The following is a 25201-nucleotide window of genomic DNA, read 5'->3' as shown; positions in this document are numbered from 1 at the left end:
GGACACCGCGGGGGCCCCGAGCTCTCGGCGGAGAGAGCCCGGCTCAGTCCTCCCCAGCCATTCACGGAGGCCCGTGGCCGATGACCCGCTCTCTGGACAGGGAGTCGGGAGCGGCCGCCCAGGGCACCCCTCCCGTGTTCTAAACCCCGACTACCGTGGGACCTTCTGCGGGCAACCAGGCCCTGGCCCAGCTCAGTCCCAAGGGCCAGGGGCCTTGGCAGACCCTTGAAACTTGGGAAGCAGTTTTGGATGGAGAGGCGCCCAGGTGGGGCGGGCGGCCCTGGGGGAGGGTCACACCCCTGGCCTCGAAGTCCCATGAGCCCAGTCACAGTAAAACGGAAGGTGCTTATTTCAAAAAAAGTCTTTTAATTGTTCAAAATAGCACAAAACGACATCGCACTATGGTAATATTGAGTCACAGGGGTTACTCTACAATAGATGAACGGGTGTACTGTTCTCAGAAACAAGAGAAATCCAAGGGCGCTCAGGAGAGGGGACAGGGAAAACGACAGGACCAGGCGAGTGGGCTCCAAGGTGACGGACTAAACGTGACATTTTCCACAGCGAAATCTACTATAATACAACGAACCAGAGGCCCCAGAAGGTGCGGGCCAGCGGCAGGGCCGTGCGCAGGCCGGGCCCCTCACCGCGGCTGCATCTCCAGGGCGGAGATGGGGAGCGGGGGTCCGGAGAGACTGGCTGCTCGCTCGAACTTGTCCCTCACAGCCTGCTCACGAGCCTGAAAAGCCTGGGTGCGGGGCAGAGAGCCGGACCGCCAGCCACACCGGGCAGAGCCCCGGGCCACCTGGGTTTGGCCCTGGGAGGACAGCCATGGCCCTGCAAATGCATACAACCGCTGGTGCCGATAGCCCGCCTCTTCCCCGGGCTCCCTCCCGGTGACGCCGCACACGTGCCCTCCCGGGCCGCCTCGGAGACCGAGCTCCCCTCCGTCCCCCGACCCCACCGCTCTGGACACCACTCTGCGTGGAGACGGCCGCTGCGGGAAGTGGCGGCCGAGGGCGGCAGACAGCCGAGCCGGTCATGCCAGGGAGGGGGCCGGGGGGGCGGAGGGCAAGGGGGGGCGGGCCAGGACCTGCTCCTCCTCTGGCAACTGTCAAGCTCAGTCCTACAAGTGTGGAGCAATCGCCCGAGGGGAGCGAGCTTCGAGCTTCGCCAGCTCCCTCCTCCTTTGTCCCGGAGGCCTGGGGACGGGCAAAGGGGCAAAGGGGCAAAGGGGCAGACGGCAGGGGCCAGCGAGAGGAAATCGGGCCAGGCGGCAAACATCACGCCTACAGGGGAGAGTCCACACCTCTCCTGCCTGGGCTGCCCCCAGCTTTTCTTCCAGAAAGATCCCTGCCAAGGCTTAGCCAAAGAGAAAAAAGTAAAAGTTAAAAAAAAAAAAAAAAAAAGAAAGAAAAGAAAGAAAAAGATACACGTTCTGTACACAACTAACAACAATGAAAAAAGGACAAAACCCCACACACTAAGGCTAAAATTACAATAAAAATGTTAACTTCGTCAATTCCAACTTAAAAAAAAAAAATACAACAAATGCAGCAGTTGGTGGTGTGGCCCCTACCCCGACCCAGGGGCCAAAGCCGGGCTCGCTGGGGGCTGCCCTCCGCCCCGCCGGGAGTCAGGAGATTTGCACAGAACACTGTTCAGGCCACCACCAGGGGCCAGTTCTTCCCCCTTCCTTTCGCTTTCTTCTTGTGTTCTAGCTCTCTACCCAGGAAAGAAGAGGGAAGGGGAGAGGGTCGGAGTACGAAGGCCGCTGAGAAATCGCCAGGCTGACGGGGCTGGACAAAGCTCAAGCACGGGCCGCCAGGTGGCGGAGATGCAAAGGTAACAGGTAAAACGGAAGCAGATGGGACATGTGGTGCGCGGGCGCCCGCCGGTCTTCTCGGGCCAGGGGAGGGGCCGGGGCTGGCTTCCTTCCGCTTCCTTGCCGCACCCCCTCCGCCCCGGGCCGCCCCCTCCCCCCCCCAACCCCCCCCCCCAGAACCAAGGTGAGAAGCTGCAAGAGGCACGCTCTCCGTTCTGTCTTCTTTGTCCAAAGTCTCTGTGTAGCGCCCGTCGAGGGCCCCGGCGTGGCTGGGGTCGGGGGCTCACTGCCACCGGACGTGCTCGCTGCTCTTCCAGATCTGGGTTCTGCTCCCACCCGCGGCAATGATAAAATGTGCTTTCTTGAGATTATTTTAAAAACAGAAAGGGAGAGAGAATGAGTGGCGGCCAGTGGCTCCTGAGGGTGAAGTTTGAGCGCCGGGTGGGTGGGGTGGGTGGGGTGGGTGGGCCCTGGCAGGTGGCGTTCCTGAAGCAGAGGGGGTGTGGCGAAGAATCCAGGAGCAGGGAGCTGCCTCTCACTGACCATCTGCCTTAGATTTCTTTGGAGCGGATTTCCTTGGAAGAAGAAAAGAAAAGAGGAAAGACACTATCAGCAAGGGTCCCGGCAGTGCTGGGAAACCGCGGGAGGGACTTGAACCTCTGTGGTTGGGGCCTGGTAGGAGTTCATACCCAGTTAGCACTCTCCAATCCTTCTAGGGAAGAGAAGAGCCATACTATCGCCACTGCTCCTTCTTCCCAGTGGTTGAGCCCCCAGCCTTCTAACCCCCAGCCTTAGAAGGTTCCCGAAAGGGGCATCCTGCTTACATTTCCGGAGAGGACATGGGCCGCTTGCTGGCTGGCTTGGCGCCGGAGCTGTCTTTACTGGTTTCTGAAGGGAAAGACGGCACAGTAAGCAGCTCAGCGAGGCGGGCAGGCAGGACGGCTTCAGTCACACGGCAGCACACAGGCCGAGAGGGCAACCGTGGGGACAGTGTGGCCCCCACCCGCACGCTCCGGAGCCCGTCGGCCCGAGTCGGCAGCCGGCCACTCAGCCTGCGTGTGCCACCTCCCGCGGTCGCCCCCCGGGCTCAGGCTCCGAGGCCCTCCCTGTCCTCCCGTCATCAGCCTCAGGGGAACTGGCACAAAACCTGAGAGGGCATCCCGGGGCCTCCGCTCCCCCCCACCCCCCCGCCACCCGGGCTCGGGCCTCACCCTGTGCCTCCTACTTCAAGTTCTCGCCGTCCCTATCTCGCCTCAAACAACCCTGGACAGCATTCCCCGAGCCCACAGAGGCAAGGTGCCCCTCCTGCCGCCCTCTGACTCCTCCCTAGCACCCGAGGCCACCTCCCTTGAGTCTGTAACACAGCTCCAAAGTCCCGCTTGGGGCCAGGTCAGCCCACCCCACCCGGGGCTCGGCCAAGGAGCCTGACGGCCGACACCCACCTTGCAGCCACCTGACTTGGGTGGCAGGGCCGTAGCCCTTCTCGTTGCGGGCGGCGATGCGGAAGATGATGGCGGGCTTGGTGGTGTAGTCAATGTGGGCGTTGGAGAGGCTGGACGACTGCACCAAGCAGGAGGGGCTGGGCCCGCAGTACACCCGCATGAAGGCCAGCTGGGCCGGGGCGGAGCTCTTGGGCTCGCCACCGGCCTGTGAGCTCTGGATGGCCAGGTACACCGAGTACTCGATGATCTTGCCGGACGTCACGGACGGCGGCTCCCAGGTGAGGTGAGCACCATCTGGACTCTAGAAGCAAGGGGACAGGGGTCAAGCCGTGCCGTCTTTGGCCTTTATACCTCGATCTCCATCTGCCCGCCCGGGGACAGAGGAGTGGGACAGAGGAGTGAGAACACGTCACAGCTTCCAGAACCCGCTGCTCAGACCCCGCCCCTCTTCCTGACACAACGGCCCCGTCTCACGGTAGACACAGCAGACACGAGGAGCTGGGAGGACGTGGCCTCGCCTGCCCCAACCTGGAAGGCGGCCCGGCGTAACGACAAAATAAAACGAGCGGGGACTGAAGACACAGCCTTCGTCCACCTGCTCGGCCACCTAACGTGTGACTTGGCACTTAGCCTCTCGGTGCCTCAGTTTCCTCATCAGGTCCCAGACCTCCGAACGAGCCACAGGGAACGCGGCACGTAACAGACCCACACCGAACACGAGCTGCCGTGTCAGGGAGCAGGAGGACGACGGGGAGCCGGAAGGAATCTGCCCCCGTCACTCCAGCAACCGGTGACAGCCGGGACCAGAAGCTGCGCTCCATGCCCGGCGGACCGTCCACGTCCTGGGGCCCCTGCTGAGTCACCCCCACGTGGCCCAGCACAGAAGGGAGCACGCCGTGTGCGGACTGAGGCTGGGCCCGCCCTGCCGCGGGCAGGTGGGGGACGAGCTGGGGATAGGCCCGCCCCGCGGCGAGACTCACTTTGCTGATTTTAATGGCACAGGGAGCCCCCGGGAAGCCGGGCAGACACGTCTTGAAAGCGGAGATCTCGCTGAAGGGCCCCCGGCCGCAGGCGTTGACCCCAGCGACACGGAACTTGTAGGCCGTGCCCGGCTGCAGCTCCTGTTTCTTCAGCTGGCTGTAGTCGGGGACGGCGCCCGAGTCATCCTAGCACAAGAGGCCGGGAGAGCAGGGAGAGAGGGAAGAGAGGCACGTAAACCCCGCTGCCGAGCCCGCAGTTCTGGGGTGGGGCTCTGGGGCCAGCAGAGCAGCGTCCTATCCCGGGGACGATGCGGACCCGTGTGGGAGAGGGAGACGGGGAAAGGGCCGGCAGCGGCGGGAGGGGGCCAAGCCTGCGCTCCTCTGCTGCTTCGAGGGGCGCAGGAAAAGCGCGTGGAGAAGGCTCTACGCCTGGCTGTGCTCGGGGCCGGCCCCGAGACAGGCACCCCTGGGAAGCTTCCGAGGTTCCCACGAGCCTGGATACCTGCCTCACGGCCAGGATCCACCCCGCCAAGGGCATCGGCTCCCAGGAAAACTTACGTCGGACGGGACGGCATCGTCTGGTGGCAGGAAATAGTGTGTCACCATTACGTTGGTACCCTTAATGACGCCCACGTCGAACCACTGGTTCTCCTTCTTCACGGGGGCTTTGCTGGGCGGGGGCGGTAAGTCTGGCTTCTGGAAGAGGAGAAGGAGGGCTCACACCCTCAGCCTCTGGGGCGCAAAGGCAGCACCCCCCGAAGCCCCGTCGTACAAGACTCACCACGCCCAGGGACTCAATGCCATTGGCCACTTCAGTCAGGGTCGCCGCGGCCTGTAGTTTGGCGGGGCTGGCTACCACGACCGGCTGGGGGGCCACAAACGTGTTGGACGGAGCCAGGCCTGCGAGGAAAGAAGACGTCAGCGGGCACGGCCCCAGACACCCGGCTGCCACGGCGGGGGGGAGGGGGCTGCCCTCGGGCCACACCACACGCGTCGGCTGGCCGGCCCCGCTTACTCTCAGTGGCCGTGGAGGGCAGCAGGGCCACGGTGCTGGGGACGGCGGCGGCCAGCTCGTTGAGGCAGTTGCTCTCGATGGCCGGGTCGTTGAGGCTGTCGGCAGGCGCCAGGGCCTCGGTGGGCAGGTGGTGGTGCTGCTGGGCCTGTGCCTCCTGCAGCTGCTGCTGCTGCTGCACCAGAGCGGCCAGCTCCTGCTGCGTCAGCACGATGGGGATGGTGGTGGCCTGGCCCTCCTGGCCCTCGGCGGACAGGTGGCCCAGCTCGGCCTGCGTCACGGCCGCCGCCGCCTCAGACGTGTCCATGGGCTCCCCGGTGCCTGCTCCGGGGGGGGCGGGGGGGGGGGGGGGGGGGGGAGAGAGACGCTACTCAAGAGGAGCGCCGGCCAGGGCAACCCATCGCCGGCCGCAGGCCTGCAGACCTTGTTTCCGGGCCCTCCCCGGCCCAAGGGACCCTGCCTAACTTTTTGGGTGCCATCCATGCCCAGCCCGGCCGAGCCGCCACGCTGGTCCCCCACCCCGCCGCCGTCACATCTGACTCAGGCTGCCTGCTGTGGACTGAGCCACCTCTCCTCAGGCCGCCCATCACTGCGGCCATCCGGCCAGAGCTGTCAGCAGGGAGGCTCCAGAACCCCGTGTCTTTGCTCCGCTCGAGGGCCCCATCTCCCCGTTGGGTCTCCCATATGGCCTCGACGAAGACAGAGTGGCGAGCTGCCCCCCCACCCAACACCTACCCATGACGGCCTGCTGCGCAGCCTGGAGCACCGCCTGGATGGCCAGGGCCTGGGCCTCCTCGGTGGCTGCAGCCTGGGCGGCTGCTTCAGCGGCAGCGGTGACCGCCAGCTCCTCGGGGGTGAGCCCCGTCACCATGAGGGTGGTGGTGCCTGCCTGGGCCTCGGCCATCAGCTCTTGAGGAAGCGACAGCTGGTCTACTTCAGACTGTGTAGGCGGGGGCGGCTGGACCACCACAGTGGCCACCACGGCGGAGCTGGCGGGCTCCTGGCCCGAAGAGGGGTCCCCTGTACCGCTCAGATCCACGGCGGCTTGGAGCTCAGGGGTCTGGGAGGCTGACAGGACCTCGGCGGACTCCCCCATCAGGGGCGTGGAGGCGGGTTGCAGGAGCTGCCGTGGCGGAAGCTGCTGGCGGGGCCCTGGTGAGGCCTGGAGTTCCTCTGGGGGCTGCAGGATGTCAACAGCAGAGAAGGGCATGTCAGAAGTTTCTGTGTTGGCTATGGTCACTGTTATCGTGGCTGGGATGGGGACTTCGGTGGTCAGAGCCCCTGGGGTAGCCTCAGTCATTGATGAGATCTTCTAGAAAGGGAGAGAAGCCCCCGTCAGCGGGGAGGAGGGAGCGGCCAGAAGCAGGCAGCCTTCATCCTTCCCTGTAGGCCTCGACTTTCACTCTCCGTGGGCCAGCAAAACCCCATTCAACGGGGAGGGGCAGCAGGTGACTGAGAGAGCGAGTGCAGCAAGAAGAGAGAGACCCTTGGGACCTGCTGGCTGATTTTCACCCATCCTCAGAGAGGCTTCCTGGTTTAGCTAAAGGGGCACCCAGGCTCCCGCCGTGTCCCTCTTACAGGTTACTGCCAAATGACAAGCCGTGGGAAACAGCGAAGGAAACAGAAGCGTCTGTAAGACGCTAGGCCTGGGTGCCCCAGGCGGCCCTTTTATGGTCAGCAAGAGGGCCGAGGCGCGGCAGTGTGCTCGGTGCAAGAGCGACACCTGGTGTCCAACTCGGGAACGGTACAGGCCACGGGTGCCGTGAGCAGCAGAGAGGAGGTACGAGGGGATCCTCCCGGGGCTCTTACCGGTACCGAGGGGCCCGGGACCGGGGTGGACTGTGTCACAGTGGTCACAGCCCGCGTCAGTGTGGAGGACACGGTTGTCGTAACGGCACTGGAGCTGGTGATGTTCACGCTGTCGCCCTGGGTGCTCTCCACGTCTCCCTGGTCACTGGCGGCTGGTGGGGGATCTGCAGAGGAGGGGGGCAAGCAGAGAGAAGGGTGACAAGCACTAGGCCAGTAGGGGCCTGTGGGGGTGGGGAGGCAGGTCAGCAGGAGCCCGAGGGCCTCCAGCTGGCTTTGCCCCCAGGGGACACAGTCACCTGGAGAACTCTACCCTCTGCTGGGAAACCGAGCCCCAAGAAATCTAAGTACCGGCCTGTGGCTAAGGGGACCTCTCCGTTTCCACCTCCCTCAGCCCCCAAGCCCCGGGCTCGGGGAGACGACGAACGCCGGGCTGGCGGCCTTCGCTCACCTTGGTTTGAGCTCATGTTCGAGGTGACGGTGGTGGCCGTGTGCGTGGTGCCCGTCTCGTGCGTCTCACAAGGGGGGTTGGAGCACACCCTCTGCGTCGGGAAAGGAGCCAGCAACGAAGCAGCAGCCTGGGGGGCGATGGAGGGCGGCGCCGCCACCTCCAAGCCGGACTCCACGGGGAGCAAGGCGCCCACGCCGACCGACATGGTGGTACCGGTGGACGTGGTCTGGTGTGTCTCGCAGGGGCGGCCGGCGGGGGGCTGCTGCCCGCCCTCAGGCTGGCCCGCACCCCCGTTGGACGTGGCCGTGGTGGGCGTGTGGGTGGTGCCCGTCTCGTGGGTCTCGCAGGGTGGGTTGGAGCAGACCCGCTGGGCGCTGCTGGCATTCGAGGTAGTGGCGGTGTGGGTGGTGCCCGTGTCGTGGGTCTCGCACGGCGGGTCGGAGCAGACTTGGCTCGCGGTGGCCGAGGGGCACAGCAGCGCCTCCAGGGCCGTCACAGTCACGGCGCCGCTGGCCGAGCTCTCGTACACGGGTGTGGGGGTCCCCCGTGCCTCGCCGGGCTCTCCGGCACCCATGGCGGAGCGGACCGTGGTGGGGGTGTTGGTCGTGTGGGTGTGATGAGCCTCCGGCTGGCGTCCCACGGACGCCAGCTGACTCAAGCCGGCCACGGGGCCGCTGGGTCTGACCTGGCCACTCACGGCGGCCAGCTGCACGAAGGTGGCGCCGCGGCCGCCGGCCTCCACCGCCAGGGCCGGCCCAAGGAGCGGGCCGGCCGAGCACGGGGCCCCGGTGGCCAGCACAGTCATGGCGGTACCGGTCACGCCGGTCTGGCGGGTTTGGCACGAGGCCTTGACGGAGCCCTGGGCTCCCTCCGACACCCCGGCGGCCACGCCGACCCGGACCACGGCAGGAGCGGTGCCGGCCACGCAGGCACGGCGGAGGTCTCGCTGCTGGCCGGCGCCAATGCTCGACACGGCGGTGGTGGCGGTGCTGGTGGTGCCGGTCTCGTGGGTCTCGCACGGCGGGTTGGAGCAGCCGTGCTGCCCGGCCATGTTGGACGTGGCGGTGGTGGCCGTGTGGGTGGTGCCCGTCTCGTGGGTCTCGCACGGCGGGTTGGAGCAGACGCGAACCACGCTGCCGTTCTGCTGCCCCACCGTCGAGGCCACGAGAGAAGCGGCTGCCTCCTGTCTGTCACAGACGAACTGCACTTGGGTGGGCTGCGGCTGCCCCCCGAGGTTAGCCACGACGGTGGTGGTGGCTGTGTTGGTGGTACCCGTCTCGTGGGTCTCGCAGGGCGGGTTGGAGCAGACCAGCGTCACGGTGCCCGGCTGCACCTCACCCTGGCCTGAATCGGCGATGGTGACCGTGGCCGTGGGCTGTTCTGTGGTGGGCGAGGCCAGAATGGACACAGGAAGGTCATGCACGGGCTGGGCCTCGACTCCACTGGGCGCCGTGATGAGCGTCACCTGGGTAGGCTGGGAGACAGGCTGCGGGAGACGCCAGATGGGAAGTCAGCTTGGGAACTTCCCGTCTGCCCGTCCCTCCCACCATCCTGTAGCGCCACCCGTGCTGCCGGGACCACGTGGGCTCCTAAAGGAACAGCCTCCTTGGTCAATCCAGAACCCGCTTGCCCTCTGACCCCCAGACGCTGGCTTGCTCAGGGACCGGGGAAGAGACACGATCCCCACCTCAAAGGCCACAGGCACTGGGGAGCGGCTGTGGGGTCAGGGAGGGAACCCCGCTAACCCAGCACCACACAAAGGCCAGCAACAGAGGCTTTGCCGCTTCTACGGACTCAGCTGAAGACGGACGAAGGGAAGAAAAGTGCCATGTTGCACGTGAAGGGGATCTGTCGCGTGCTCTAGATCGCGAGTCGAACAGCCCAGTGTTCAACCACTGGAAAGGCCTCGCGTCTGAGGTCTCAATACGACGGACGGTTAGACAGTGACTGAGAATCACGTGGCGCGACAGGGACGCGGGCCCCGGGTGCCACGTGGGGGAGGAAAAGAGGACGTGGCACAGGGCTCCAAGACAAAGCCCGGAAGCCTTGAGCTGGGGCTCAGACATGCCCGCCTGGGGTCACAGACATGTGCCCCCCCCACGCCCCTCAGCACCGTGCTCTCCGGCCGCCCTACCTGCATGGTGATGGTGGGGGTGGTGAGCCCGCCGGCCGCCGTCAGTGTGGTCTGCGCAGCCGACACGGTGATGGCGGTGGGGTTGATCACTTGGCTCGAGAGAGTGGCGATGGTGCCCAACGTGGTGATGGGCGTGGCCAGGGAGGCGCTGGTACTGTGGCCCCCAGCTCCGGCAAGGCTGGTGGAGACAGTGCCTGTCACTGTGCCCAGGGTCGTGACGCCTAAGGGCAGGAAGGGGGCGGTAAGGCCGGTGGACGCGCCTCCTCCCTTCCGGCAGCTCTCCTCCGGCACACCCCAAGGGAACGGAGGGGGGGGGGAGGGGCTGGGAGAGGGCGCCGGCGCCCCCCGCCAGCCCTCCTGTGGGGAAGCGGGCCCAGCCTACAGGCTACACACCTGTGGTGCCCTTCACAACCAACGTGGTGACTGCTGGCTTGACGGCAGAGACGGTGACGGGGGTGACCAGGCGGACACCCCCCATGGGCACGGTGCGGAGGATGGTGCCCGGCTGTCCGGGGGCCCCCTTTAGCACCACCTGGAATGCCAGAGGAAATCGCCCCTGCGTCACTCTCAGCTTGCCTAGAGCCTGGGCTGCCCCCCTCCCAGGCCCCTCAGGACACGTGTGGCCTGCTGGGGTCCTGGCCTGGACACCGGGGTGAGGGGAGGGCCCGGCACGCCTCACCTGGGTCACTCCTTGCTGCCCATGGCCAGTGGCGATTTTAGGGACAGCTGTGATGATTTTGGCAGGCGCTCCGGTTCCTGAAGTCATCACCTTGGTGGTGATAATGGTGATGGGGGACTTGATGCCCGGACTGCTGGTCACACCTGGATGGGAGAAGGGCGGCTTGGCCTCTGGAGCTCCTCTTCTCCGGCGCCCATTCCCTACTTCCCTCGGGCCCTCTTCCAAGCAGTCCCTCCCACTGCCCCTCACTGCAAACAGAGTGCCAGGTACAGCCGCAGCCCCGCCACCTCCCTATGAACGTGCGACAAGAGGCGAGGAGAGAGAGGAGAGAGAAAAAGGAGAACAAAAGCAAAAGCACGCCGCAGCCCAGCCCCCGTCTGCCCATCTGGCGTCCGCCTCCTGGAGCGGCCCCTCGCCAGCGCACCGCGGAGGCCCCTACCTGTGGCGCCGGCCTGCGTGATGATGGCCGACATGGGGATGGTCTTGATGATGGTGGTCGTGCCCGGCTTGGTGGTGCTCGGGGACACGCTGCTGATGCCCAGGATGGTGGGCTTAGTCCCGGCCCCGCTGGCCTGCGTGGTAGTGATGATGGTGGTGGGCTTGCCGTCCGCGGAGGTTACCAGCTTCAGGATGGTCCCGGCCGGCAGGGGCCCTTTGGTCTGCGACAGAAAAACACGTGGAAGCCTACTCAACAACAACAACGTCGACGACAACGTCTAGATGCAAAGAGTGGCTCAGCCGACTAAGGGTCCGACTCTTGATCTCAGCTCAGGTCTTGACCTCAGGGTTGGGAGTTCAAGCCCGGCACTGGGCTCTGTGCTCGTGTGCTGGGCACAAAGCTTACTTAAATTTCAAAAAAAAAGGCCAAACAAAAAGTACGTCTCGAAAAGGAAAACAGCCGGAGGAGAACAAGGTGAACGGACACCACCGACTACCACGATGCAAACGGTGGCAGAAGGTCTGCTCCGGCTACTCTCTACCGGTGGCCCGAGCGGCTTAGGGGATGTTCTGAAGACTGAGAGCGACCGCACCAAGCAGCAGGACTTTCTGCACCACACGTGCTCGAGGGATCTTCTCCGGGAGGGGACACAACTCCTTCCTGTGGCCCGGAGCCCCCTCGTGGGTGTCAGAGTCTGGGTCCCACAAGCTCACCTGGATGATCTGAGTCACCGGGCCCGTAGATGCCTGGCCTGTGACCGCTGAAGTCTGAACCGGTTTGGTCTGAACCACTGACATCACCTTGCCCAGGTTGGAAATCTGAAACAGAAAGGACGGAGCAAGGAGTGATCCGGAAACCAATTACGAGCACGGCTTGGGTCCGGCCTCTCCTGACCCGGGCCCAGGCCCGGGGTAGCGCCACAGGCCGGTCGCGGCCCCATGCAGCAGGGTGGCACCCGTCACTCACCAGAGCACTGCCTCCTGGGACAGAGATTGGGCTCTTCACCAGGGTGATGGTCTTGGTGACTCCACCCACCACCGTGGTCACCACCTGGGCTTGCTGGGCCACTGTCACAGTTCCCGACTTATGCACTGTGATGATGGGGCGGGTGGATGTGTTGGCAGCAGAGGAGACAGACGTCCCCACCTGAGCGGCCGCAGTCTTCAGCATCCGAGTGGCCGGGTTGCTCACCTTGAAGGGGTGGCGACGAGCCATGAGTGGGGCAGGGTGGAGAGGCCCAGCTTCCGCCCAGAGGGGCCCGAAGCAGCTTGCCGGGCTTTGCCTTTCCCGCACGGACGGAGAGCGCGGCCAGCCTCAGGCTGCCACGTCCCGAAAAGTACCCACTCGTTCCAGAGCCCGTGGCAAGCGGCAATTACGGGCCGGTGGCCCCATGGGGGCAGGTCCAAAGCCCGGAGGGAATGACTGCTGTCTTAACACGGCGCTCAGAAGCCCCCGGCCCCGAGGCTCCCCCGGCTCAGAACCCGGCACAAGGAATGCTCACCATGACCGGCGAGGAGGCCACCTTTACGGTAGCCGGGAGGGTGGTGGTGCCTGGCGTCACAGCCACGGTTTTGACGATGGTCGTGCCTGCTGGGACACTCAGCACCGTGGGCGCTGACGAGGGCGGGATCTTCTGGGTGGCGGCAGCTGCAGCTGCCAGCGCGGCCATGCCGCTCATCTGCGGGCTGCTGCCAATCACCTGCGGTGGGCACAGGGGGCGTGAGCCCACACTCGGCACCAGGACCGAGGCTGCCTCGCCCCCTGCTCCAGACGCTTCAGCAGAACCCATCGAGAGGCCCGGCCCTGCCCGGAGAGCCTCCGTCCCGCCCGGCATCCCTCCCAGCAGCACCTGTCGGCCCCACCTTGGCCCCTGCCGCTGACCGGGTGCAGTGGCCCAGCAACAGGATTTTGCCAGAAGCTCTAGATACTTTCTAAAGACCACAGAATTAGACACAGCTCTCTCCTCCTGGCCCTGGGTCAAACCCCAGGTGCCTAGGTCCTCCCTGCAGGGTTCCAAACAAGGAAGTTCACGTTTAAGATGCCCTTGTCTGAATCAGATTCAGACAGCAGGGAAGTCCTTCCGAGGCATCAACTTATTAACTCGTATTAACTGAGTGAGGACAATTTGCCTCACCGGTACATTCCTGGCCCAGAAAAGCCCAGGCTGAACGGCACTAAGGCTGGGTGCCACCAACCACCAGGAAATCCCACCCCACCCACTCCTCACCGTGCCCTGGGCACTCTGCGTCGGCACAACCATTCGCACGCCTGCAGGAAGGGAGGTCACGGTGACGGGGGCTTTCCCAGCCTGGCTGGCAGGTCGCATGGTGACCAGCGGGGTTCCTGTCGTAGCCTGAGGACCGGTGACTTTGAGAACAGCGGGGACGCCTGGCGAGGGAAGGAGGTGGCCATCAGCAGAGGCCCGGGCCTCCGTCACACCCGGTGCGAACGCGAACTGCTTCTGGGACCTGCTGGCGCTTCACACCTGGTCCTTCCAGACACCCTCAGCCACTGTCCCCGCGAGCGGGCCCGAGCTTTCTCCCGGCCCCAGCACTCGGCCACAAGCCAGTGCCACCGACGGCCGGGTGTGCTATCTTCAGCGGCCCTCTCGGGCACACGGCCTCCCGGCAAGTAGCCCCTACCCCCTGAAGTGCGAGGCCCCGCTCACCTTGAGTCCTGGCCGCCGTGGGCACGGAGATTGAGCTGCCGGGTACCGTCGGCAAGACCTGGATGGCGGTGGTGGTCGGGGGCGCGGCAGCAGCCTGGGGCAGGAGCGTGATGCCTACCTGGGTCAGCGGCTGCACGGCAGGTGCGGCTGCTGCCGGGGCGGGGCTCTTGGGAGGGTTGGCGGGCACAGACGGGACCGGATTGGGCGTGGGGGAGGCGGCAGTAGCGGCCGTGGCGGGAATGTCATATTTCTGGAGCTGCAGAAGGTAACTGTCGGCTGTCGCCACGGCCCCCCAGCTCACCTCCAGGGAATTGGTGTTGGCTCGTACCAGCTGTACCCGGGCCGGGGGTGGTGGCTTTTCTGCAAGAGGGCACGGCCGGTGAGAAGGGGTCGCGCCGGGAGGCCCCGCGCTGTGGCTCCGCTGCGCCGCGGCAGGCCCGCAGGCCCCCGTGCAGCCGCCTCACCTGTCTCCAGGTACCACAGGTCCTTGCAGCAGACCTGGTTGTTCCAGGCCTTTCGGTAGCCGTCGCGCCCACTCCAAATGTACAGGCGGGTGTTGATGGCTACGGCACAGTGGCCGGCTCGGGCCCGGGGAATATTGTCCTCCAGCGTGTCCATCAGGATGGTCTCCCAGGCCATGGTATCTGGGGACGGTGGGGTTGGAGGTCAGTGAGGACGGCAAGCGAACCCACAACCCCCAGTGGCCCTCTGGCCTTTCGCTGTCAGGGATGGGGAATCCAAACCAGGAAGTCATTAAAGAGTACTAAATTAAAAACAAACAAATGAACGAACGAAAGATAACTCGGTATGGCAAAAAGACCGTAAAAGATATAATTATAAACCACAAACTGGGAAAACTATTTGAAACGCACAGCCAGAGGTCTCACTTCTCGCACATCAAACAACACAAGAGCCTAGGCAGAAAAGAGACGGGCAAAGAGGAACGCAAGTTACGGAAAAGGCGACAGGAGGATCTAGGGGAAAATACATACCCTCGCTCAAAATAAGCGAAACGCAAACTTAAACCATAAGGTGCCTGGCAATTTGATTCCCGTGCCTGTGGTAGCCGGGGTTCAAGGTGAGCCAGGGGTGCTGGGGGGCCGGCCCGTGGGGAGAGTCAATCACCTATTGAACTTGGCAAAGAGCTGTTTGACGGTCGCCACGCCGGCACTGCCGGGGGCATCTACGCGGGCACAGCCTCTGTGCAGGATGGCTTGGTGACATCCTTCGACAGTGATCCTACCTCTAGGCTTTTACCCTTCAAATACACTTGCACGGAAGTGAGGACAGTGCAAGGATACTCACGGAGTAGCGTCTGTGCAAGTTTCAACACCTCGATAGCAATTCAAAAGAATGAGGCCGCTCGCCGTGCGGGGATGGGACGGGACGGTGTCCGAGACAGAGTAAAGCGAAAAGCCAGGCGTGGCGCGGCGCCGAGAGCAGGCTGCCGTCGTGTTTGTTTATAAAGGAACCTACAGACGACGCTTGGACATGTAGAAAAGTCCCTGCAGTGGGGAGGAGAAGCCACCAGCGCGGCTGCCTCTGCAGGATAGGAGGCGGGAGGGAGGCTGCGCACGGTTAAGCGTCCGTGCTTTCGACGGCGGGCCACGTGTAGGAAAAGAGCCTACTCAAAAATGAAAGCAGGGAGCGCCCTCAGAGTGCTCGCACCAGTGGCTGCCTCTCGTGGACTCGAGGGGCACGGGCCTTAGAAGCACACCCCACACAGCTCTCGGGACCGAGGAGGGCCAGCCTCCCGCAGCCCTCCACAGGCTACTCCGAGCCCGAGGAGGCCATACCCAGGTTGAGACAAGCCAGTGTGTTGGTACACTTCCACTCCTTCTCGTGTGTGGCCACTTTGACGTCATCCATGACGAGAGGCACCCAGCCACCAAACACGTACATTCTGGGACGAAGGAGGGAAGAGTAGGAGAGGGTTGTAGAGGAGGTGCCGAGCTAGAGGCCACCTCTTCCATCCAGAAAGTTCTAAACACGCTTGGTCCTCCAGCTCTCCCCGGGAGAGGCCCCCAGGACGCATGAAAGCTCTCGATGCCACCCTGTCCTTCTCGGTGGCTCAGCCCTCACAAGACCTGCGTCACCTCCACCACGTGGAGCTGTTACTCGAGCTCATCTAAAGCTCACCTCAGTCCCCATCATTCTCATATTCGCTTTGGGACCTTGGCACTGACAAAGACACCCGGCTGCTCGTGGAGAGTATCTAGGACAGTCTGCGCCCCTCTACCCCGAGTCTGTCTCGGTCTCCCAGGGCCGTAATGTAAAGACAGGGCTGCGGAAGGCCAGCCCAGCCGGAAAGGGGCCTCGGCAGGCCTTAGGAATTGCAGGAACAAAACCGAGAGCCCTGTGGGGGTGGGGGCGGGCCGGGAAGACAAGAGCCGTGGCCGCTACTCACTTGTTTCCTATGGTCGTGGCTGAGTGAAGACTCCGGGGAAGAGGCGCCACCCCACTGAGACTGGGCTTGTTCCACGTCAGAGTCTCTGTGCAGAGCAAGGGAGGGAGGGAGGGTCACCTACGCCATGCCAGACACGGGCCCTCCGACCCAGAGGACGCTGCCCAGAAGCAGGGAAGGCTCTGGAAGGTGGGTGCCTGCACGCACCGTAAGAATTCCGGGCCTGCGCTCCCTCCAGCCCGCGACAGGCCCTCTGGCCGGCAGGTGCCAGCACTTCCCAAGCCGCGTTCACCATCCTGGCGGCTGCGCCCCTCCCACGCTTCCTGAGCACCTGCTAGGAGGCAGCTGCGTCCCTCGGGGCTGGGGCGCGTCCCCCACAGGCGCTGCACTCCACGCCCCCCCCTCTGCTAGCGCACCGGCCCCCACCCCACCGTCCACAGGCCAGGCGCCAGGAATCTCACTCGCGATCACCGGTTTCCTCTGAGTGCCGGCGCTGACCTACCGGACAGGTGCCGCCGGCCAGCTTCTCCCTCAGCCTGCCTTCAGGTCGAACACCCAAGCTGCTTCCTACCACTCCTCACACCCACCCTGCTTACCGGCCCAAGGAGCCCCTTGAGGTCTTATGGTCTCTCAACATCCCACCTGACCGTGACACACCAGGGCATGCCACTCCTGTTAGAGTCTACCACGGATGAACGCTACCTCATCTAGATAATTCCATCCTAGAAAGATCTTCGCTTCTCTCCCCTTATCCTCCTATAGGACGGCAGACCAACTCAGCCAACCGAGCCTCGCTCTTTCTTAAGAGCAGTGCCACAAGCTCGGGGCAAAGGTGACTGACACACACAGGGGCCCCCCGCCCCAGAGGATGAGGGGCAGAGCAGTACACTCGCTCCCTGGGCCGTCAGCCCCGTCTCACCACCCTACGCCGGTGGCCCAGCCCAGTCTGCTAACTTTGCTCCGAGGCTCCCGGAACAGCCGTAGCCATGTCTTACCGATATCCAAGGTCCAAAGGTCCCCCAGCCTGCAGCCGCTCATCCCTCCATAGATCACCAGCTTGGACTTCTTGTTGTCTTTCTCAGTATAGACCACAGCAGTGTGGGACTCCCGGGGTGGAGGCAGAACGCCGTAAGTGATGGGGATGTCCCAGGCCACCACTCCGGAGCCCGGCCGCAATTCCAGGATGTATAAGTCATTCAGGTACCTGCAGAAGAAAGGTCAGTTCTGGCAAGCGCTGACTCCACGCACCAGAGGCCTCGGCAGCTTCTAGGGGTGAACGGCAGACTCCCTGGGAGACAGAGGGGGCCAAATCTACGTTGAACTCCAAGTTCCTCTACCCTCAGCCCGGAGGAGGGGCTGCCAGAAGCTCCCAAGGATAAGTGTGAGTCCGAGGGGAGCGGCAGGCTGCCTCGCACACAAAACCAGGCACTGTACGTGGGCCCCCGGGGGAAGAGGGGTGCTGGCTTGGGACTACCTTCAGACTTCACGAAGGCACTCAGCCACCAGCCTTGGAAAATACCACCACTAAGTCTGCAGGTAGCAAGGGCTAGGAAGGAGAGCGCCAGCCCCAAGGTGGCCTGAGGAGCAGAGACCAGCCCAAGGCAAGGTGGGTTGCTGACCCCTGGGCCCAGCCCTCCTGCCATGCCACCTCCTCTTGGTTAGAGACCTCGGAGCCAGAAACTCCTTCGAGGGCATCTAGCGTCATCCTCTCACATCACAGAAGGAAGGAACCCCGCACGGTGCCATTGGCTGGCATGTGGCGAAGCGCACCCACCCTCGTGGGCTTGCACGCGGAGAGGACGAGGCCTCACCTCGGAATGTTGTTCTTGGGGTCCTCGCTATCGTTGGCCAGACCCCCAAACAGGTAGCACTTGTTGCCCACGAGGGAGAAGCTGTGCCCGAGCCGAGGACACGGAGGGGGTCCATTTTTGGGCGTCTTTGCTTTGAGTCTCTTCCATTCCCACCGGCTTGCCTGCAAAATCAAGACTCAGGGATTTAATCAGGAACGAGCCGGCCACCATCGGGGCCTGGGCCATTTGTTGTGGAGGGAGGACCCGGTAGGGGTGAGGGAGGCACGGGACCATGGGAGGCCTCCTGGGCAGCCTCCCCACCCCCACCCCCACACGGGGAGCACGCTGGGGGCCGTTACCTGGAGCTCATAGAGGTCATTGCTGTATTTCCCATACTCCACCATCCCACCAAACACCAGCAGGCGAGTGCCGTCACACACGAAGCCATACGCGGCACACCCAGGGGGGATGTCCCCTCTCACGGCTGGGATGAACCACTGGTTAGTCGCTGGGGAACGAAAGGAAGAGGAAGAAGTCAGAATACCTTGGGGACTCCTAAGAACCAGAGCCCCCACTCCTCCCACTCCCCAAATCCAGCAGCCCACGAAACATGGCCTGACAAAGGAGGAGCCAAGGCAGCGCCTCCTTGTCCCAGGGTGTGGGGCCTTCTCATTTCAGTACCCAGTCCCAGCACCCTATCCGAGCCGTCTTTTAAGTCCCTTGCCTCAGAAGCCACCTTGCGACAGCCTGCAACCACCTGGCTTCTCATCAAGGTCGTCTTAATAAGCGGGAAGTCGCTAATTCATTAGCTTCTGGGAACGTGGGCTCTGACTTCCTTCCCCAACTGCTCAGTGGATCATTGGAAAGAAAGGCCTAACACCCAAGACACCCTCTCGGTGGCCCCATGCACCTCTTCCTGGGGGCACGGGGGCCACACCTCCAAGTGGTTCACAGAGTGACCATGACCAGCCAGTGCCCTCCCTCCCTGCAGGTGCCGGTGGCAGGAGGCGAGCAGGTGAGGGTGGCCAATCAAAGAAGTCCAGTCTGCTGGCTGAGGAGAGCCAGGGAGGGGGGCAAGACTCCATCTCGGCTGGCGTTTCCTAGGTGATGTTCCACACCACCCCTCCCCTCATGCCACACCCACACCAATCTAGAACATTCTTGAAATCCAGAAGCGGTGGCAGTAGCATCAGCTTCTGAGGCAGCCTCCACAGCCTCTGCTGGCTGCAAAAGCATCCCCCGAAATCCATCCCCTGTAACCGGGGCTGGGGTGGGGAGACCACCAGAACCATCCAGCACCCCGCTCCTTCCCTCACTTAAGGCTTGTGTCCTATGTTCAGCTCCCCAGACGCTTGCCAAGCCAGGGCCTCCCAGAAGAGTCACGGGGCACACATCCTCCTCTTCTGAGGGGTCCTTCTCATTACACATTATTTAAAGGACTCTCCCTAAACGGCACGCCACACTCTCCAAAAACCTCAAACCGGGCGCCAGATGCAAATCCGATTCGGTGCCCCTAAACCGGTATTGGTCAAACGCCAGTGACTTGAGACGGAGGCACCGGAGCGTGAAAGGGGCAGCCCTGGAGTCCAAATGAGGGTCAGGATAGTCCCACGGGGAGGGCCTTGGGGGGCCCCGGCCGCTCGACTGCTTCTCAGCCTCTGCACAGGCACGTACTTGGTTATGCATACATCCTTCCTGCGTACTAGGTAACAAGTCCTTTGTTGTCACCCGGGGGCCTCATGTGCGCATTGGCCCAAAGGCCTGTCCTCATCTAAAAGCACACCCATAACCCCCAGGACAGTTACAGCCTTTCCTGAGGTGAAAGCGTTCCTGTCACTCCCCACTCCCCACCTCTCCAGCTTTGCTGTGGAACAGGCTGTTGACCCCCTCCCCCCTTCAATGGTTCGGTGGGGTCACTGGGACTCCAGCACGTCCAGCACCACTGTCCCCCTCTGCCGTCGTCCTGGTGCAGGTGCGAGGCTGCACTGCCTGCTGCACACGCGTGCGCCCAGACCCCAGGTCCCGGCTCCCTCCCTCACTGTCATTCCTGGGGCAAAAACAAGCCAAGAAAAGCAGCAGCTTTCTGTGCCGAGGCAAACCACCCATGCACAAATTGGAAGTTTCATCCAACTTACCAGGATAAAAAGCTGAAAGAAACCTGGGAGACTGCCTAGGCCGAGCTCCCTCAATTGATAAAGGAACGGAACCCAAGAGAGGAGGTGACTTACCTGAGGTTATAGAGCAAAACAGACAGACGCAGGCAAGAACCTTGTCACCAGCTTAAAAGCGACCGCTAGGTGCCCACCAACGGCCCCATGTACAGGGAGGAATTGGCTATCCTCGCTCACCTGAGCGCCCTCTGGGCTGCTGCACGCAGCTACGGGGCCACCATGGGGCCAGCGGTCAGGCCTGGGACAAAGCTACACGGCAAACAGGACCGACCCGCCGCTTTCCTATCCCGCTCTCATCGCTGATGCGGCCGGCCAGGCTGGAAGTGACCTGTGACACCCCTCATTTCAGAGGCGCTGGTCTTGTTCTAGAACACAGGGCAGGGGCCCTACACCGCCATCAAGAGCGGTCCGTCGGGCACTTGGTGGCATGAAGCCACAGCCCCAGTGCTGCCCTCCAGATGGCACCGCCGCCTCAAACACACCGGCTGCTCTCAGCTGCCCCTCAATCACGTTATCTGTAGTTCATCCAGCGGGGAGTCTCGTAACCCCGCCTCCGGTCCCTTGTTCTCCATTCACTCCAGCCGGTCAATGCTCGCAGCTGGGGGCGTGGTCTGAGGAGAGGAGGCCACCTGCACACAGGACCCTCCGTGGGCTGGTCAGAAACCTGACTCCACCTTGTCTCTCCTCAGCAAGCCTGACACCCGCAGTTTCCGTGTTTCACCAGCCGCTCCCACCCCTTTCCACACTTGCCAAACCCACCTGTAGTTGCTCCCGTCAACCTCTATGCACCCTCCCCTAGAGACCCGCACCCTCACAGTTGGCACAGTTGGGTAGGCTGACCGACCGACCGACCGGTAGCCCTTCTGTTTGCTCGGTCATAACACGGCGCTTCCTGTGTGGCAGACACAACACCAAGTGCGGGGAGGCACAGAGTAGACCGCTCCCATCCTCAAGCTTCCAATGTAGTAGGAAGGCTGCCACGCCCTCCCCCCCATGATGGGAAAAGCAGCCCGGGGCGGGGGGAGTCTGCACCAAGGTCAAGTCTGGGGAGCACAGAACAGGGCAATTTGGCAGGGGGGCTTCTCAGAAAAGGTGACTTTGGAGCCAGGCCTTGAAGGGTGAACAGGATTTCCTGACAAATGAAACTAACAGGGCCAATCAGGAAGTGACTGCAAAAGCCAAGTGAGAAGAGGGGAGGTCTCATAATGGAGGGGGAACGGATCTGAGACAAGCTCAACTTAGTGACCAATGAGCTACAGGGACAGAGGAGCAGCGAGGTGTTTCCAAGGGGGTGGCCTGTGCCTGTTAACTTAAGAAGAGAGCCCAACTATGTCCAGGAAGAGCTGGACTCCAGGCACTCCCGCGTGACCCTGCCACCGGCTGGCAGGGTGACCCTAGACCTGTCACTTCCCCTCTCAGACCCCAATTTCCTCATGTGCAAAAACAAGGAAGCTCCGCTAGATGCTTTGCAATGCTCCTTCCAGCTGTTAACAGTCAATGGACATTAAAGAACCGCGGACGCAGACCAGCCTTGGGCAGCTGATGTGGTGACTGGCCACAGTCTCCCCTTGGTACCAGGTCCTCCATAATCCGCTTTGCTACCCTGAAATACAACTCCCCAAGGCCAAGGACAGTAGCTACCCTAAGAACTCCCAAAGGCCAATCAAGTATCCCACAGCCGCCGTGGTAACCGCCGCTGAAGAGGAAGGACACACTTTCTCACACACACCTGCTGGCCCCCAGCTCGTCACCCCCAGACCACCGAGCTAACCAAGACGGCAAAGTGCTCACAAGCGCCCCAAACGCGCCCACCGAGCTCAACAACAAGGAATGGGTCTCCCGTCCCGCAGAAGGAAGAGGGCGAGAGAAGAGGGAAGAGGCGCGAGGATCTGCCCTGCCCTGACTTAAACCGAAACGCCGGCAAGCGGAAAGGCAGCCAGGCAGCCGTGCCGCCACTGGCGGCAGGAGGGCAACACCAAGCCCCATCTGTCCCGAGGGGAGCCCAAGAACCCTGCAGCTACCAGAAGCGCGGACACACAGCGAAAGCCGGCCGAGTTCCTGCGCCCTTCAGATAACGGGCAACACTTGGTGAGGACCCGGGAGTTGGGTCTGCTGGTGACTCTCCTGAGAAATCGCCTAAGGAGTTGATAAGGGCAGTTTCCAAATTGCTAACTGGAGGAATCCGGGGCTGCGGCCCTTCGGAAGGCGGACTACCCTCTACTACACGACCCACACTTGCAGATGGGGAATGAATTAATGCCAAAGTGGCCCGATTCATTTTCATAAACTAATGAATATGCAGAAGCCCCTGGAAGCAGTGGACTTCAGAGCTGATGGTAATTAGGCCCCTGTCCTACTTTCTAAAATTGTATTTCCCTGTTAAGGAGCCTGCTCCGGGCCTTGTGAGAATAAAGACAGTCCAAGGAGTTTAGAAGGTTCTGCTCAGGGCGACGGCCTCTCTAAAAACAGCCCTGCCCCTCAGCCTCACCTTCCCCGGCTGACTGCGGCCACCGCAGCTGTCTACGCCGGCAGGGAGCACCGCCAACCAGCCCGGCCTCGCTGGAGGCAACAGGTGCCGAGAGCCGGAATGCAAAGGGTCGCCAGCGACCCACCAGCCTTTGAAAGTCAACTCGGTAGGGGCAGCCAGCTACAAGGTGCGGAGAAAATTGCACTCTGCCTCCAGGGAGGGGGAGGGGAGCACCCAGCCCTCACTGCTCTAACCACTTTCTCCCTTGGGCGCCAACTCCCAACCCCAGAGCACCCTCACAGGTGGGAGGTGGGGCCCAGACTCAAGGAGCTGGTATTGCCAGAGCCCTGGGAGAGAACAGACCTGGAGAAATGGAGTCTGCTAGATGTGATGCCTGGGGGCAGAGCTGGAAAACAGCTCCCAGCCACCGACCCCAACGCGTCCCCCCCCCCACCCCCCACAGAGGGGAACTTCCTGAAAGACCACTGACAGGCGTGTGGGTGTGCAGGGCGCGCTGTGAGACTGCTCTCCCCCCTCCGGGGGGGGGGGCGTCTTAGGCTCTCTCTCGCTCTCCCCCCCAGAACACAGTGCACACAGGCCCGCTGGCCTCAGGGAGAGTGCCCAGCCCCTCCTTCTGAGCAAGGCGAGGCGCCATGAGCCAACGTCCCTTCCACAGGCAACGGCTCCGTGTGCAAACCAGGCCAAGGGGCCGCCACGGGCAAGAGGCTGCAGGAGGCTGCGGCCCAGTCCGAGACCTGGCAAGGACGCCAGGCAAGGGGCACGCACCGCAGCTTTGTGTGTCCCGAGGAATCCCGTTCCTCCCGATTAACAGCGCCCTGGGATTGGGGGAGGTATGGACGGGGGCACGGCAACCTCGGCCTCACAGAAAGAGGAGAGGTAAGGGTCCACCTAGCCCACCATGGGGTCACTGGAATTCACCTCCTACACCGGAGGGCCCCCGATCCAAAAAAGAAGCAATTTGGAGCAAACACCGCAGAACTAAATGGCAAAAGGGGGAGCAGCAGCAACGCCGCCCTATCTGTGGGTGCACAAACCCTGAGACGGTCACCCAGCGGGGCACACAACCCCCCAGGTCGGAATCAGGGGCTCAACTCTGCCCCTAATCCGTCATCTAGAAGCTGTCATTTCTCCCGAAAAAGCATCAAAGAGGAAGAAGAGCTGAGCAGGCGCAGAAGGAGGGAAGAAGGGGGTGGGACTTTGCCTGCGCCAAAGGGACGCATCCGCCAGCCCGCCCGCCCGCCCGCCCGGCGGGGTAACGGTGTCTGTCTCGAGTCAACGCCGGCGACGCCCCCGCCCCCTCACCAACCGGACTGGCTTTCTGTCGGATAATGAAAAGCACCCCTCAAACGCGGGGGGGGGGGGGGCGGGCAGAGGAAGAACGGGGAGAGAGCAGGATAAGGCACAGAAGCCGGGCCGACCAAAGGGTCTCGGAAGAGAGAGAGCAGATCAGTGCGGAGGGAGAGGGAGGAACGGGAGGGAGAGGAGGCAGGAGGGAAGGGGAAGAGAAAGGAGGGGAGGGAGGGCGGAGAGGAGGGAGGGGAGGAGGGAAAGAGAGGGAGGAGGGGAGGGAGGGAAGACGAGGGAGAGGGAGGAGATGGAGGGAGGGAGGGAGGGAAAGATCCCAGGACCCAGCGGGCTTTGCACTCACCCGTGTTGTACACGTGCAGTTCGTCCACTATCCCCTCGTTGCCGCCGCCAAACACCACGATGAGTTCCTTGATGGCCACGGCTCGGTGGCCGTGGCGGGGCCGGGGCACTGGACCCGACCAGCCCACCACTCGCTTCCAGCGGGGCTGCAGGAGCACCGCTGGAGAGTTGGCGGGCGACACGGCCGAAGCCATAGTTACGGGGAAGGCCGCGGTGGGGGAAAAGTCACCAAGCGGGAAGGGAGCCCCCCCAATTCCTCTCACACACACCCCCTTTCGTCTAAGGTAGCTCTCACGGAGAAGCGGTTCCTCACACAGCGGTGGACGGTTCCATGGAGGCCGCCATCTTAACTACCCTCCTTCCCTTCGGCTCTTCCCCTTCTTCTAGCTCACCCCGTCTCTTCAAGAGCCTCCCGAAACTTTCGAGCGCCTAGCCCCGAGAAGCCGGAGGCCGCCGAGTCCCGCCGCCCTGACAACTCGCTCGGGCGCTCCCGCTTACAAGCTCGGGCGGGAGGCCCTGGGAGCCGCCATCTTGAGCCGTCCCTCTCTCCTCCCTTCCTCAGTCGTAGCCCTCCCCCGCCGGAAATGGCGGAGCCCCGGCCCGGTTCCCACACCCCCCAAGTCCCCTGCACTGGCCGGCTTCCGGGGCGGGTGGAAAGGAGCCACAAGCGCCGCGGTTGTCCCAGCCCCGCCGGCGCTCACACCACAATTGTGGGAGCCGCCATCTTGAGACCGTCCCGCTTCCCCGCCCAGCGCTTAGTGCAGCCGCCGCTCCCGAAACAGCCTCGACACTCGTAAAGGACAAAGGCGCGCCGGAGGCCAGTGGAACGAACTCGAATTCTCGGGGGCTGGTCGGAGACTCGCGCCGTACAGCTTGTGAGGTCTCGAACCTCTCCCCTGAGTCCGCTTCTGCTGCTCAGGCTGCGCCTGCCGCCCTGGGAGCCGCCATCTTGAGACTAACTCCCCCTTCCCCCCTATTCTCTTCCTCCTGGGTCAGTTCTTCCACTGCAAACCAAACGCAAGGCAGCGTCCGATCCTCGCTTCCCTCTTTATGACTCCTTCCCACAGGAGCCGCTCCAAAGAGCCAGAGTTAGGCCCCGGAGTGGCAACTGTACGGCAGGAGGAGCGGTAACGGCAGGGCGCTCATGCCTCCTCCCTGGGAGCCGCCATCTTGTGTGAAGAAGTAACAACTAAACATGGCGGCAACGGCGGTCGGGCGAGGGGGCGGAGTCGGACTACGTCACTGTTTCCCCCCCACCCCCCGCC

General features: G+C 63.2%; 1 protein-coding gene across 6 annotated transcripts; it reads right to left on the bottom strand.

Annotated features, from left to right (window-relative positions):
* Positions 1 to 346: 346 nt before the first annotated feature.
* HCFC1 (host cell factor C1) lies at positions 347 to 25201 on the bottom strand. 6 transcript variants are annotated; one of them, XM_053892073.1, is made up of 27 exons: positions 23938 to 25197; positions 17990 to 18138; positions 17652 to 17812; positions 16836 to 17044; positions 15844 to 15928; positions 15233 to 15339; positions 13901 to 14080; positions 13738 to 13796; positions 13437 to 13530; positions 12996 to 13156; positions 12270 to 12467; positions 11735 to 11959; positions 11482 to 11586; positions 10769 to 10988; positions 10330 to 10472; positions 10044 to 10182; positions 9651 to 9871; positions 7517 to 9002; positions 7069 to 7232; positions 5995 to 6439; positions 5263 to 5583; positions 5029 to 5147; positions 4806 to 4943; positions 4248 to 4433; positions 3268 to 3568; positions 2650 to 2713; positions 347 to 2400 (listed from the first exon to the last, which is right to left on the bottom strand). In XM_053892073.1, the coding sequence occupies exons 1-27, from the start codon at positions 24128 to 24130 to the stop codon at positions 2361 to 2363; spliced, it is 5913 nt and encodes a 1970-aa protein (XP_053748048.1). In that variant the 5' UTR covers positions 24131 to 25197; the 3' UTR covers positions 347 to 2360. The 6 variants fall into 6 exon arrangements, with proteins under 6 accessions (XP_053748048.1, XP_053748045.1, XP_053748046.1 ...); XM_053892070.1 differs by having other exon boundaries at positions 5995 to 6571; positions 13437 to 13796; positions 23938 to 25201; XM_053892071.1 differs by having other exon boundaries at positions 13437 to 13796.

Source organism: Panthera pardus, unplaced genomic scaffold (genome assembly GCF_024362965.1).
Source record: "Panthera pardus isolate Hobbes unplaced genomic scaffold, ASM2436296v1 HiC_scaffold_27, whole genome shotgun sequence".
In the NCBI taxonomy this organism is placed as follows: Eukaryota; Metazoa; Chordata; class Mammalia; order Carnivora; family Felidae; genus Panthera; species Panthera pardus.
The sequence above is the reverse complement of the archived record's forward strand: the minus strand, read 5'-3'. Positions and strand labels throughout refer to the sequence as shown.